The sequence below is a fragment of the Corvus kubaryi genome, unplaced genomic scaffold, assembly GCF_017639235.1.
Source record: "Corvus kubaryi isolate FWS band 111438036 unplaced genomic scaffold, C.kubaryi_AGA036_p1.0 37373, whole genome shotgun sequence".
Taxonomy (NCBI): domain Eukaryota; kingdom Metazoa; phylum Chordata; class Aves; order Passeriformes; family Corvidae; genus Corvus; species Corvus kubaryi.
In genome coordinates this window covers 332,915-345,292 of record NW_024581121.1, presented here as the reverse complement: position 1 = coordinate 345,292, position 12,378 = coordinate 332,915, and the positions used below count along the sequence as shown (strand labels likewise).

At 59.5% G+C, this 12,378-nt stretch overlaps 1 protein-coding gene and 1 long non-coding RNA gene across 4 annotated transcripts; one reads left to right on the top strand and one right to left on the bottom strand.

Annotated features, from left to right (window-relative positions):
* Positions 1 to 24: 24 nt before the first annotated feature.
* LOC121667708 lies at positions 25 to 1,433 on the top strand. The gene is made up of 3 exons (XR_006017137.1): positions 25 to 568; positions 725 to 801; positions 909 to 1,433. It is a non-coding gene; the product is annotated as an uncharacterized LOC121667708 (long non-coding RNA).
* A 94-nt stretch (positions 1,434 to 1,527) lies between these two features.
* CLK2 (CDC like kinase 2) lies at positions 1,528 to 11,741 on the bottom strand. Of its 3 annotated transcripts, none has more exons than XM_042034635.1 (13): positions 11,585 to 11,741; positions 9,550 to 9,719; positions 7,810 to 8,044; positions 6,037 to 6,133; positions 5,624 to 5,690; positions 5,212 to 5,328; positions 4,827 to 4,993; positions 4,323 to 4,417; positions 3,903 to 4,032; positions 3,102 to 3,184; positions 2,807 to 2,886; positions 2,521 to 2,611; positions 1,528 to 2,182 (listed from the first exon to the last, which is right to left on the bottom strand). In XM_042034635.1, exons 2-13 carry the CDS (start codon positions 9,717 to 9,719, stop codon positions 2,000 to 2,002), a joined length of 1,515 nt encoding a protein of 504 aa, XP_041890569.1. In that variant the 5' UTR covers positions 11,585 to 11,741; the 3' UTR covers positions 1,528 to 1,999. The 3 variants fall into 3 exon arrangements, with proteins under 3 accessions (XP_041890569.1, XP_041890570.1, XP_041890571.1); XM_042034636.1 differs by having other exon boundaries at positions 6,037 to 6,130; XM_042034637.1 differs by lacking the exons at positions 6,037 to 6,133; positions 9,550 to 9,719; positions 11,585 to 11,741 and having other exon boundaries at positions 7,810 to 7,828.
* Positions 11,742 to 12,378: the final 637 nt, after the last annotated feature.

Genomic DNA, 12,378 nt, shown 5'->3' with positions numbered 1-12,378 from the left:
CCCCCCCCCCCCCCCCCCCCCCCCCCGTTTTCTCCCGGGACCCCGGGACGGGCCCCGTCGCCCCCGGTTGTCCCCATGGTGCCGGGTCCCCGCCCTGCTGGACCTACCGGGGCAGCGGCCTCTCCTGCGGGTCCCCCCGAGACCTCACCTCCGGCCCCCGGTCCGGCTCCCTCCTCTCACCGGGGCGGCTTCGGTGCCGTTCGCCTGCTGCCCGCGCAGCCCCCCCAGGCGTGACCCCGCGGGTCCCGGGGGCCACCCCAGCAGCTGTCACCGAGCCGCCGGCGCCGAGTCCGACCCCCAGGGAGGGACTCGCGGCACGACGAGCACTTGGGGAATTTCACTTGTGTCTCCTGGACCGGTTATTTATAGGAATCCCCAAATCCATCCACTCCAGCTGCCCGCGGACTGCACACTGACCCCGTCCCGAGCGGGGATTCCTCAGCATCCCGGGAGCAGGACATGCAGCCGTCCCTGCCCTCGGTCCCCTCCCAGCTCTCGGTGCTCAGCAGACTGCTAAAAAGACTCTTTAGCCTCTGAACAGGCTGAGAGTGACACACGAATCCCACAGGTGAGCTCCCACCTCAACACAAGCCCGGAGCTGCTCCAGGCAGAGGTAGGAGCTGTGGGTTTGGGTTTTGGACACCAGCATGAGATTGTTACTTTTTTGAAGTCTAAGCCAGACCACAGGTGTGATTTGGTCAATTTAATTCTCCTCCAACCTCAGTGCAGGGCTGGGCACACGGGCAGGGGGACAGGATCTGCTGCCGCAGGAGGCAGGTGAGGGCTCCCAGCCCAAGCTCGGTAAGTCAGGATCACAAGCCCACAGAGATCCCTCAGTGTCACTCTTGCTGAGACTCCCCCACACTCACTCCAGGTGAAACCAGACCTTTCCCTTCCCTTCCACATAGTGAGAGCCCGCCAGGGCCAGGACAGCCTGGCACAGCCTGATGGTGCCACCGCAGAGGGCCAAGCAGAGCACATCTGTCTCCCACACCCCAGCGAGGCTCTCCCGCCTGCCATCGGCTGTGAAACAGCCCCACCAATGCCCAGGGAACAGTCCAAACCAAGGCCCAGCGTCCCTGCAGAGCTGGGAAGAGCCAAAAAGACACAGAGAGCCCTGGGGTGGGTGTAGGACAGCTGGATGTGGGCTCCTGACACCCCTCTTCCAACAGCCACCACCAGCAGCCAGTGCTCCACCCTACCTAAGGCTGAGAGGTTTCTTGGGGTAAGGGAACACCTGAGGGCCCCGCTGTCCTTCTGCCTCCCACGCCAACACCGCACCCAGGGCATGAGGAAAGGGCCAGCCCCTGGTTTTCTGACGCCCATACCAGCATCGACTCAGGTCCAGCTGCAGCCCTGAGGGCTAAAAGCAGCTCCTACTCAGTGTAGGCTTGGGAGGAATGGTGCAGGTGGATAGAGCTGGTTTCCTGGACCACAAAGTTCCTTTCATCCCTCTCCTTCCCCCCACACAGCACAGCAGAACAGCCCCAGGATCAGCTGCTGTCAGGCCAAACCCAGACCAGGTGCTTTATTCACTTCATATTTATTTTTCACAAAGACTGTACAAAATTCTTATAAAACTCTGGTGTGGGGATGGGCTATGACATTGATCCAAAAAATAATTCCCATGCAGTCCCACCAGTTCCATAACTTACAAGGAAACAGATAAGCTACAGAGAGCTGCGAGTCCTGGAGTATTTACACCGAGGAGGGCAGGAACAGGAGACAAAGCAACACGTGACGAGAGGTATTTACAGCACGGACACACAGGCCCCCTCACCTCACGAGAATGGCAGCAGCGACAGCAGGTCAGGCCCGTGGTGCTCCGAGGCCGACAGAGAATCTGGGCTATTTACAGTATCTCACATATTAACAGCTTTACAAACGTGTCCAGGAAGTTCATCTCATGTATAAAAAAAAAAAGCACCAAGTGTCTGAATAGAAATCACACAGGCCTCCACGGGGGCTAGAATCCGAGGGCTGGCTGGCACCTGTGGCGTCACCGGCTGATGTCCCGGCTCGAGTCCCACATTTTTGTGCTGGGCTCCATGCCCAGCATGTCAAAGAAGGGGTGCTTGAGGGCCTCAGCCAGGGTGACACGCTTGGACGGCTCGTACTCCAGCATGCTCTCGATGAGGTCGAACAGGCGGTGATGGTCCTCGGCCTCCGAGGTCAGGTATCGCTGCGAGGTGCAGGGGGAAGGTCAGGCCCAAGGAGGCTACAACCCTGTCCTGGGATGCTCCCTGGGCTGACAGGCTAAGCTGGGGGAAGGCTGGTTTGTTCAGGACCTGAACTCTGTGCTCCTCTCCCCAGAACTGATGGATTTTCACACACCCTCCCTTCCCCAGGCACTTCCTGAGCTCTCCGTGCCCTCCTTGTGCTCCACTTCAGATTAAACTCAGGCTGCTGCAGCTTCCTATGCCTGGCACAGCCAAGGCTCCCTCAGAAAGTCGCCGGTCTGACCCTTCTGCTGGCCCAAGTGTGCCCAGAGGGGGAATCAGAGGGGCCAAGCTGCCTTACCCGCAGTGGTTTGCAGTTCTCCCGGACGTAGCGTCCAGCTGAGGTGTTCTCGTCCCAGTCCAGGCGGCCGTGGTAGAAATATTTCTGTTTCCTGTCAGAGTAACAGGGGGGAGCAGGTTACACCTGAGCACAACACCCCCTGCAGCAGCAGCAAGGTGCCAGCCCCAGTGGGACAAAGCCAGCTGGCTCAGCAGGCAGTTCCAAAGTGGGATCCCTCAGGGAGAACCACTGCCCACGGAGCAGAGGAGGGCTGGCAAACCTGCAGTGCCCAGCTGGCCTCCCTCACCTTGTCTTCCGGACCATCCGAGAAGGAATTGGCCCCAAGATCCTCTCCATCATGGCCAGGTGCTCCCGGTTGTCGTGTGTCTGAGGGAGAGAAAATGTAAAGGGAAGGCATGGAATAGATGCCAGTGGTTCTGCCTCCAGCCCTGGGTATTCCCCCACCCAGAACCCCTTCCTGGCCAACGCCTCGGGTGTCCCTACAAGACACAGGCCTATCAGTCCCAGGGCCTCTGGGCTGTGCTGGAAGCAGCCAGCATCCTCTCACCACTTGGGAAGTAGCCACACAACACAGTTCTCACCTGGAAAAGGGTGAAACCCACGTAATACTCAAAGATGATGCAGCCAATACTCCACACATCACAGGGCTGGCTCCAGCCAAGCTCTGAAAAACAATGTTGTTTAAATAAATGATCCAGTTACAACCCAAGGTTCCAAATCCCTCTTCCTTTTAAAAATAAGTAACTGAAAAAACACATCCCAGTCCAGCCAGGCTCCTGGTGCTCTGCTGGCAATTCACTGCCCAGCTGGCAGCAATGCCAACACACCAGCTAATAATCATGGAATCATCAAAGTTGGAAAAGACCTTCAAGATCACCAACTCCAACCTGTGACCAATCCACACCTTGTCACCCAGGCCAGGACACTGAGTGCCAGATCGAGTCATTCCTTGGACACCTCCAGGGATGGGGACTCCAACGCCTCCCCGGGCAGCCCCTTCCAGGTCCTGACCACCCTTTCCAGGAAGAAATTCCTCCTGATGTCCAACCCTGGCACAACTTGAGACCATTTCTTCTTCCCCGTCCCTCATTCCCTGCGGGCAGAACCCGACCCCACCCCATCAGGAAGTTGTGGAGAGTGGGAAGGTCCCCCCTCAACCTCCTTTTCTCCAGGTAGAACAACCCCAGAATGACAGGACCGTAACCACGGCCTTCCCAGGAAACAGCACCGCAGAGCTGGTAAATAAAGCACTTCCCACCTCCCAGGGCAAATCCAGGACAGCTCCTGAATGATGTGGAAGCTCAACACCGGCCAGCCCAGTGGGCAGCACTCAGTGCCCTCAAGGGGCACACCTGCCTTGGCAGAGACCCAGTGGCACGTACCCAGGATGACTTCAGGGGCCCGGTAGTGCCTGGTGGAGACAATGGTGCTGTGATGTTCGTGGTCAAACGTGGCGCTGCCAAAGTCCACCACCCTGATGGCCGTGCTCTTCACGCTGCGCTCATCCCGCTTCTGCATGGGGAGAACGGGATCCGTCACCTGCGAGCTCCAGCCCCTTCCTTACAGAGCTGAGGGCACCACGGGAGGGGAAAGCTTCGGCAGCCCCACAGCTCAGCCCCAAACAAGCTCCCACCACCAGCCTGGGGTCACCATGGCTCACTTAGCGCTGCCTGAGCACTGGCAGATCATGCAAAGCCCTGAAGGCATGGAGCCCACATCTCCTGGGGCTCTGTCTGACTCCTCTGGTAAGGTCAGGGACATCAAGAATCCAAGAGGAGACCCAACTTGAGGCAGTGTGTTACCTTTTCCAGGTTGTAGGAGAGCTCGTAGTCAGAGTTCACGAAGAGGATGTTCTCTGGCTTGAGGTCAGTGTGGGTGAGTTTATTGTCGTGCAGAACTGAGGGAGCAAAAAGAATCGGGGTGAGGGGACAGACGCAGAGCAAGGCTGCACCCCACAAAAAGCCATCACTGGTTCAGTTTGCTTATCCTGGCACCAGTTTAGCCCACGTTTCAACCTGGGTGTGAACAGCCAGGCAAAGTCCAGGCCACGATGCTTCAGTAGAAGCACAGAGATTTACTGTATTGATCGCCAGAAGGTGCAGGGGGGTGAATGCTGGAGTGCTCTGAGCTACTGCCAGCCCACAAGCATCAGAAAATGAAGAGGATTCATTCCCAGAGGGGCAGGAAGGCTCAGGCTCAGAACCACAGCAAAAACTTGTTGCTCTGGGCCACCAGTTGCAGAACTGCAACCCGCTCAGCTCCCCAGGTCAGCCCAGAGCAGGGGGAGAGCAGCAGGGAACACTTACACTTCACAGCCTGGCACACCTGGAAGGCCATGTGCCGTACTTGGTGGATGGGGTAAGGCAGGTAGTTGTTATCCTTCAGGAAATCGAAGGTACTGAGCCCCAGCAGCTCGAAGGAGATGCACATGTGGCCGTGGTAGTCAAACCAGTCAAACATCCTGACACAGAGACTGACAGAAACATTCCAATTGGGAACAGCTCTGCAGGCACCGCTCAGCTGTGTCACCCCTGCGCCAGGCTCCTCCTTTCCCTGCTCAGTCTGTATCCCACAGCAAGCCAAGATGCCTCCAAAACCATCTAGGACCACATTCAACCACACACCACCAAGCACCTCTTCCACCCCAGCCCTGGAACCGGCCCCTCCTGCTGAACACCAGGGCACACTCACTTTGTGTTCTCAGGATCCTTCTCGTTGATTTTCTCCAGCACGTTGATTTCCAGTCGAGCAGCCTCTTTGTATTTCTCTACATTTTTAATGATTTTCAGAGCAACACGTGCACCACCCCTGTGGGAGAAACAGGAAGAAAGCACAAGGTGAGCCCTGTGAAAGGGACCTTCTGACCAGCCTCCCCACCCTTGCTCGAGCAGGTTATTATTAAGGGGTGTCCACCAAGGCTGTGCCCTTTCCCCTGCTACAAAACAGCCCAGAAGCTTCCCCCAGCACATGGGCAACACGAGAGGGTGAGTGCCCGGAGCAGCAGAGGCTACTGGAAACCAAGAGACTGATTTTCACCCCCAGGCTCCCACATGATGCCCAAAATGCTCTGTTGCCAGCTGTGGTCTCTCCTGTTCCCACATACCTCCGGTGATCCATGCACTGCACCACTCTGCCGAACGTGCCTTCCCCCAAGGTGCTGATAATCTCATCTGGGAGGGAGAGAAGGAGAGGGAAGGAGCTGAGAGAGGGAGCAGGACCTGGCTGCAGCGATACACAGGGCAGAGGAGAATGCATTGCAACACCTAACCTGCACACAGCTGGAGAGACCGGAGCAGCGGAAGGCTGACACCGGCTGCACAAGGCAGCTGCCCTAATTCCCTGGCACTTCAGTAACAATACACAATATAAACGTAGCTTTAACAAAAGGGGAAGGAAAAGGAGAGGGTTTCTCTTTAATAAACAATGAAAATAAAATGAAACAGAAAGATAAGACAGATCTGCGACTGCGATGGGAGCTTAACTAGAGAGCTAAATTATGTTACGATTTGGCTGTACATCTTTCTTGTAGCCAGTCGCCGACGCGATAGATCAGATGCCCCTCGTCGTCGTCCTCCACACTCTTGGCCCTTCTGCTGCTCTGTCGACTCCGCTGCTGGCCCAGGCAGACAGGGAATTCATCATTCACCAATCAGATTTTCAAACCAGCGCAGCAGCCAGCGTCACGCATTGGTTGGTTTGGAAATTCACATGGTTGTTTGAGGAGGGGTTGCAGGAGGAGATTCCCAGCCAATTCATACGGCACAGAGGAATATATAACGATAGGGATATTGCAAGGGAACATGTCAAGATACAACACACTAGCTCAGAAAAGAAAAAAACAGTTTGCTTTTCGTTGTAGCAAAAAAAAAAAAAGGAAAAAAAAGAAAAAAAAAAGAAAAAAAAAAGAAAAAAAAGAACCTACAAACAGCCCCAACCCGAACCAGTGTGACAGCAGAGCTGTCAGAGTGAGGGAGCCGAGGGGCATGGAAGGGGCCGGCTGCTCTCGCTCCCACGGGGGCTCAGAGAGGAACAGCACTGGCCTTCGGGTCCTGGGGACTGCCTGAGCACGCCGAGGGCCAGAGGCCACGGGGAGGGGCTCCCAGCAGCCCCACGGCCACCGCAGAGCAAGGGCAGCAGGAGTCAGGTGCCGGGAGGTCCTGCACAAGCCCAGGCTGCCCCCACAGGCACCCCCATCCCACTCCAATAACCGCCCACACGGCTTCCCCCAGCCCCGACACTCAGGGAAAGATGAATTCCGAGATTTCAGAAGCAGCTCTAAATACAACGATCCATCCAAAACCAAAAGTTTGCAGTGACTGCCTGGGGAAAGACGGACACCTCCTAGACCCTCCCCCAAAGAAGCTGATCCTGGAAGGACTAACTTCCAGAAGAGAAGCAGAGCCCAACAGGGAACAGGGACAGCCTGGGATGAGGCAGATAAGAGGTTTATGCCACAGAAGAGAAAATTCCTGCCTTCGGTTCCTCGGCTAAGTATCCCCACACCTGGGAGCAACCAGCCAGCAGACTTGGGACCCTAATCCAGCCCCCAATCCCCTCCCTGGACACAGAGCCAGAACAGACCAGACAACACTGAGAGCTCCACACACAGAGCAGAGAACATGTCTGGGGTCTAACAGAAGTGGAAGGTGAACAGCAGAACAGACAAGAAGAGAAAGCCAGGGATGCTGCCAGGAAGAGCCTGGGATGGTTCTGCCTCCACCTGAACTGAGTGGTCCAAAAGCTCTGCTCCTCCGCAAAGCCCCTCACATGACACCCCACGTCAGCTGGGCCCACCCAGGAGGATCCTGCTCTGGAGCAGGTTCTAACCCTCAGAGCCAGGGGCTTCCTGCCACAGCTTGAAACAGAGACCACAGGGGCAAGCCACCTGTCACAGGCTCTCTGGGACTGGGACCAGCTGAGCGCTGGCTGTTTGAACCTTGCACAAATCCTGCCTGGCTGGGGCTCCTACACAGCTCTCCACGAGCATCACCGAACGGGAGGAGCTGCAGCACCACCCTGGGGACCCGCCAGCCTCGCGGGGCACTCCTGTCCTCCCACCTGCGCGGGCAACACTGACAGAGGGTCTGAGCCACCCGCGCCCAGCTGGCACAGGGCAGCACCGGCCATGGCGCACAGGGACGCGGGCAGGAACACTCTGCACCAAAAGTTCTCTAACACACAGTTCAAGCCGAGTCTGAGAGAGCGTTAGAAAGTGAGTTTTCTACTTACCCAGCTCGGCACCTGGGAGAGAAAGGTTACAGGGCAGGCGCAGCACAGCAGGATACTCACCGATGAGGAGCGGCTAAAGGACCGGCTGCGGCGCCGCCTCCGCCTGTGCTTACGCCGGCTGCTTTTGCAGCTCCGGTAGCTGCCCTCGCGGTCCCGGGAGCGCCGGTACTCGTAGGAATGTCGGTACTCGGGCTCGTAGTAGGCGTCGCCCCGCTCGCGGCTGTAGTCGTTGCGCCGGTAGCTGTCACAGTAACGCCGGTCGTAGGCCCTCCGGTCTGCAGAGTGGTCGTCGTAGCTGGGCAGGGGGATGCAGAGGGGAACGTTGAAGGGTCGGAACAGACTTAAAGATCCGCACCTCTCACTAGACCAGATCACCTTGTCCAACCTGGCCTTGAACGCTGACAGGGTCGGGGCATCCACAGCCAACCTGTGCCAGTGTCTCGCCACCCGCACAGGGAAGAATGTCTTCCTAATGTCTAACCTAATTTTTCTCTCTTTCAGTTTGTACCCATTGCTCTTTGCCCTATCCCTACAGTTCCTCAGGGAGGGTGCCTCTCCAGCTTCTTTGTAGGCCCCTTTTTAAATACTGGAAGGTGCTGTGAGGTCTTCACAAAACCTTCTCTTCTCCAGGCTGGAGAACTCTCCCAGCCCCAATTCTCTCAGCCTGTCTCCATAGGGAAGGTGTTCCAGTCCTCTTAACAACTTCCTGGCCTCCTCTGGCCTTGTTCCAACAGTTCAATGTCCTTGTTATGTTGGGAACACCAAAACCTTGCAGCGCTCCAGGTGTCTCACAAAAGCATGGCAGAGGGGATACACTCAGTGCTGGCAGCTCCAGGGACAGTGGCAGCTGAGGGATGGGAGCACAAGGCAAGGGGCCATGAACTGCCAACCCTTTGCACAACAATGGGGACAGGGACCTGTGTCCCAGCCAGGTGAAGGACACTCAGGGACACTCGGAGATGAGGACCCCAGATCTTCCCGTGCTGAGATTGTGAAGGGATAAAAGCTCAGCGGGTCCTTTGTTCAGGATCCCTCCCTGGAGGCATCAGCTAGAGCTGTTATTTTGTTATTGCAACAACATTAAATTAATTTTAAGGATTGAGATGTCTGAGACTCTGCTGTGGGAAACCAGGGCTGAGCCAGTACGGAAACTGGTCTGACTGGGAGCGTGGGGTGTGCAGGGAGTCAAACAGGGCACCCACTGGATCACTGAAGCCACCGCTGAGAAGGGGCCTCGGTCCCAGCTCAGGTGGTGGAGTGGCACTGCCAGAGGGGCTCCTGGGTGGTCGGACAGGGAAGCTTCCCTAGAGGGGAGTGGAGGGCGTTTGGTGACAAGCACTGCCCAGGCTGTGACAGCTCAGAGCAGGCCAAGGTCACACAGAACTTGGGTGAGTATGGATGACTAGGCCATGATTAAGGGACTGGAGCATCTCTCTTAATGAGCTGTTGGAGGCGGGCCTGGTTAGTCTGGAGAAGAAAAGACTTGAAAGGAAATGTCGTTATTGCATATTAATATCTCCAAGGCAGGTGTCACGATAGTACCAGACTCTTTTCAGTGGTGCCCAGTGACAGGATGGGCAGCAATGGCCATAAACTAAAACACACCACGTTCTACCTCAACACGAGGAAGAAGTTCTTCCCATGGAGGGTGGCAGAGCACCGGAACAGCTGCCCAGGACGAGCACGGGGTCTCCCTCACTGGAGACATCCCAAATCCACCTGGACGTGTCCCCAGAGCTCCCTCCCAACCCAACACCGCCGTGACTCTGTACAACAGAGCAGGTCTGAGCCCCCCCTCACCTCCGGGATCGGACGTGGTAGCTGTCCTCCCGCCGGTGCCGCCGGTCCCGCTCGCTGCTGCTCGACCGCGACCGCGTCCGCCGCCGCTTGTGCTTGCGGCTCCGGTAGCGCTCGTGGTAACTGCCGCGGCTGCTGCGCTCCGACGAGCGGTACCTTCGGGAGTGCGGCATCTGCGGGGACAGTGGGGACCCTGTGAGACACCCCTGGGGACAGCAGGGACCGCCCCAACAGCTGCACGGGACAGGAGCAGGGAGGCCACCAGCAGCGCGTGTGAGCGAGCCAGGGGATCTGAGAGAGAGGGGAGGAACCTCTGAGAGATCCCAGAGCCCCACAGGGCTGGATGAGACCACCCACAGGGGCTGTGCTTGCCCCTTGGTTCTCTTTCCCAGGTTCATATCCCTTTTTCACACCCATCTCTACTGTCACAGCTCCAGGAACAGCTTTTGCACCTTGTCTCTTTAAGCTCCCTGGGAAGGTGGGAAGCAGCACCACGGAAAACTGAGGGAAGGTGAAATGAAGCCCTGGATATCACCAAAGTCCCTGTGCACCAGTAATGGACACCCAGAGAGCAGCTCCTCAAGAGATGCCTCAGGTTTACTGCCAAGCAAGGGACATCTACACTTGGAGGGGACACAAGGGTGGGGACGGGTCTGGGGGGGGGCCACACGAGGTGCAGCTGGGGGTACTTGGTCTGTTCAGCTGGGACTGAGGGGAGATCTCAGGGGCTGCAGCTTCCTCAGGAGGGGCAGCTCCGATCTCTGCTCTCCGTGACCAGTGACAGGACCCCAGGGAACGGCTGGAGCTGTGTCAGGGGAGGTTTAGGTTGGGTATCAGGGAAAGGTTCTTCCCCCAGACGGTGCTGGGCACTGCCCAGGCTCCCCAGGGAACGGGCACGGCCCCGGAGCTGCCAGAGCTCCAGGAGCGTTTGGACAGCGCTGCCAGGGATGCCCAGGGTGGGATTCATGGGATGTCCTGTGCAGGACCAGAAGTGGGGCTTGATGATCCTTCCAGCTCAGGAGATCTGTGATACACATCATCTGCCCACGGGGATCCGCCCAGAAGCAAACCTACCCTTCCCAATGGACTTTAACAGAGCCCTGCAGACCCTCAGCTCTGCCTCTCTGGGGGAACATGAGCCAAGAAGATCCTGAGGTGAGATGGCACAGCGGGCGCAGCCCCTCAGACCCTGCCAAGCCGTGCTCCACAGCTCTCACACGCTCCCCACGCGTATTTTTGTTTCAAGCACGAATCATAAAATCGTGGAATGTTAAGGGCTGGGAGGGACCTTAAAGCTCACTCAGTTCCACCCCCTGCCATGTGCAGGGACGCCTTCCACTAGCCCAGGCTGCTCCAAGACCCGTCCAGCCTGGCTTTAAACACCCCAGGGATGGGGCAGCCACAGCTTCTCTGGGCAATCTGTGCCAGGGCCGGAATAGAAGCCGGAGCTCCCTTTGCCCAAAGAGCTCCCGCGGCAATTTTCCCCATCCAAAATGCCCCCGGCTGCGTCCCCGTCCCCGCCCTGCGCTGACATCACCGGCAGGGCTTGGACAGGCCGAACCGGCCCCGGCGATGGGGTGACCCGGGGGCACGGGCTCGGTACCCCCTGCACGGGGGGGCTCTGCCTGGGGCTCCCCCCGAGCCTCGCCGTTTCCAGCCGCTGACTGAAGGGAGAGCGAAGGCGGCGCTGGCGGCCCGCCAAGCCCCGTCTCCGTGGAACGAGCACCGGGGCGTTCCGCAGCGGGGCTGGAACCGGTTTGGAGACGGTGATGGCGGCCGCGCCGGGCGGGGCCTCCGCCGTGCAGCGCCGGAAGCACCGGGACACCGGGAGAGATCGGCCGAGGGCGAGGCGGCCTCGGCGACGAGGCCTCGACCCGATCTCCCCGGGCCATCCGGCCCCGCCGCCCCCGCGGGAACACCCAGGCCGCCGATTCCCACCGCGGCCCCGCCGGGACCCATAGGCCGGGCCCGCCCCGCGCCGCCCTCACCGGCCGCGGCCTACCCACCCCGCCCCGCCCCGCCGCGCCCCGCGCCGCACCGTCCTCGCAGCCAGCCCGGTGCGCTTGTCCCACAGGAAATCCGTGATGGCGGCCGTGGGCCCCCGGGCCCCGCTCCAGCTCCCGCCGCCGCCGCCGCCGATCCGGGTCCTGCCAGCCCGCGGGGCCGCGCACGCACGTAGGCGCGCACGCACGTACGCACGTACGTAGGCGCGCGGAGCTGCGTCACACCGGGTGGGGCCGGCGGGGCGGGGCTAGACCCGAGGGGCGTGGCCGACGGAGGCGCGTCCCGCCCAGCTCCCTGCCTAAGCCCCGCCCCTTTCCGGGCCCCACCGGCGCGAACCGGGCGAGACCGAGGGGCGGAGTTAGACCCGAGGGGCGGGGCGAGAGCAGATCGCCCCGCCCACTTCATCCCTGAAGCCACACCCCGCCCTTCTGACGGCGGCGGAACGGTGCCGAGGGGCGGGGCTATGCTGATAGCCCCGCCCATTGCTCAGGGACCCCGCCCCGTGCCCGCCCCTGGCGGGTTTAGACCGGAGGGCGGGGACTATGGCAATTAGCCCCGCCCCGTCTCATCAGGCCACGCCCTTTCTCGCTTCTCTGCCGGCGATGGGGCGGGGTTATAAGATAAGGGGCGGGGTCTAGAGCGGGTAGTCCCGCCCACCTCTCCTTGAAGCCACGCCCCTCTCCAGGTCCTCCGGCAGCGGAGGGGCTGGGCCGATGGGCGTGGCCAGACAGAGGGGGCGTGTCCTCCTTCCCGATGCCCCGCCCCCGCCCGCCCCGCCCCGCCCGCCGCGGGGTCCCGCCGCCGCCGCCGCTCCGATGCCGCCCGTGC

What these genes read in the sequence shown, in the direction of transcription:
- CLK2 (XM_042034635.1), bottom strand. Translation starts at nt 9,719, where the DNA reads ATGCCGCACTCCCGAAGGTACCGCTCGTCGGAGCGCAGCAGCCGCGGC. An exon ending in CGACTGGCTACAAGAAAGAT is followed by an intron (nt 5,691 to 6,036) that starts GTACAGCCAAAT and finishes TCTCCCTCCCAG; the next exon opens with ATGAGATTATCAGCACCTTG. An exon ending in AAGGATCCTGAGAACACAAA is followed by an intron (nt 4,994 to 5,211) that starts GTGAGTGTGCCC and finishes TGTTTCTGTCAG; the next exon opens with TCTCTGTGTCAGGATGTTTG.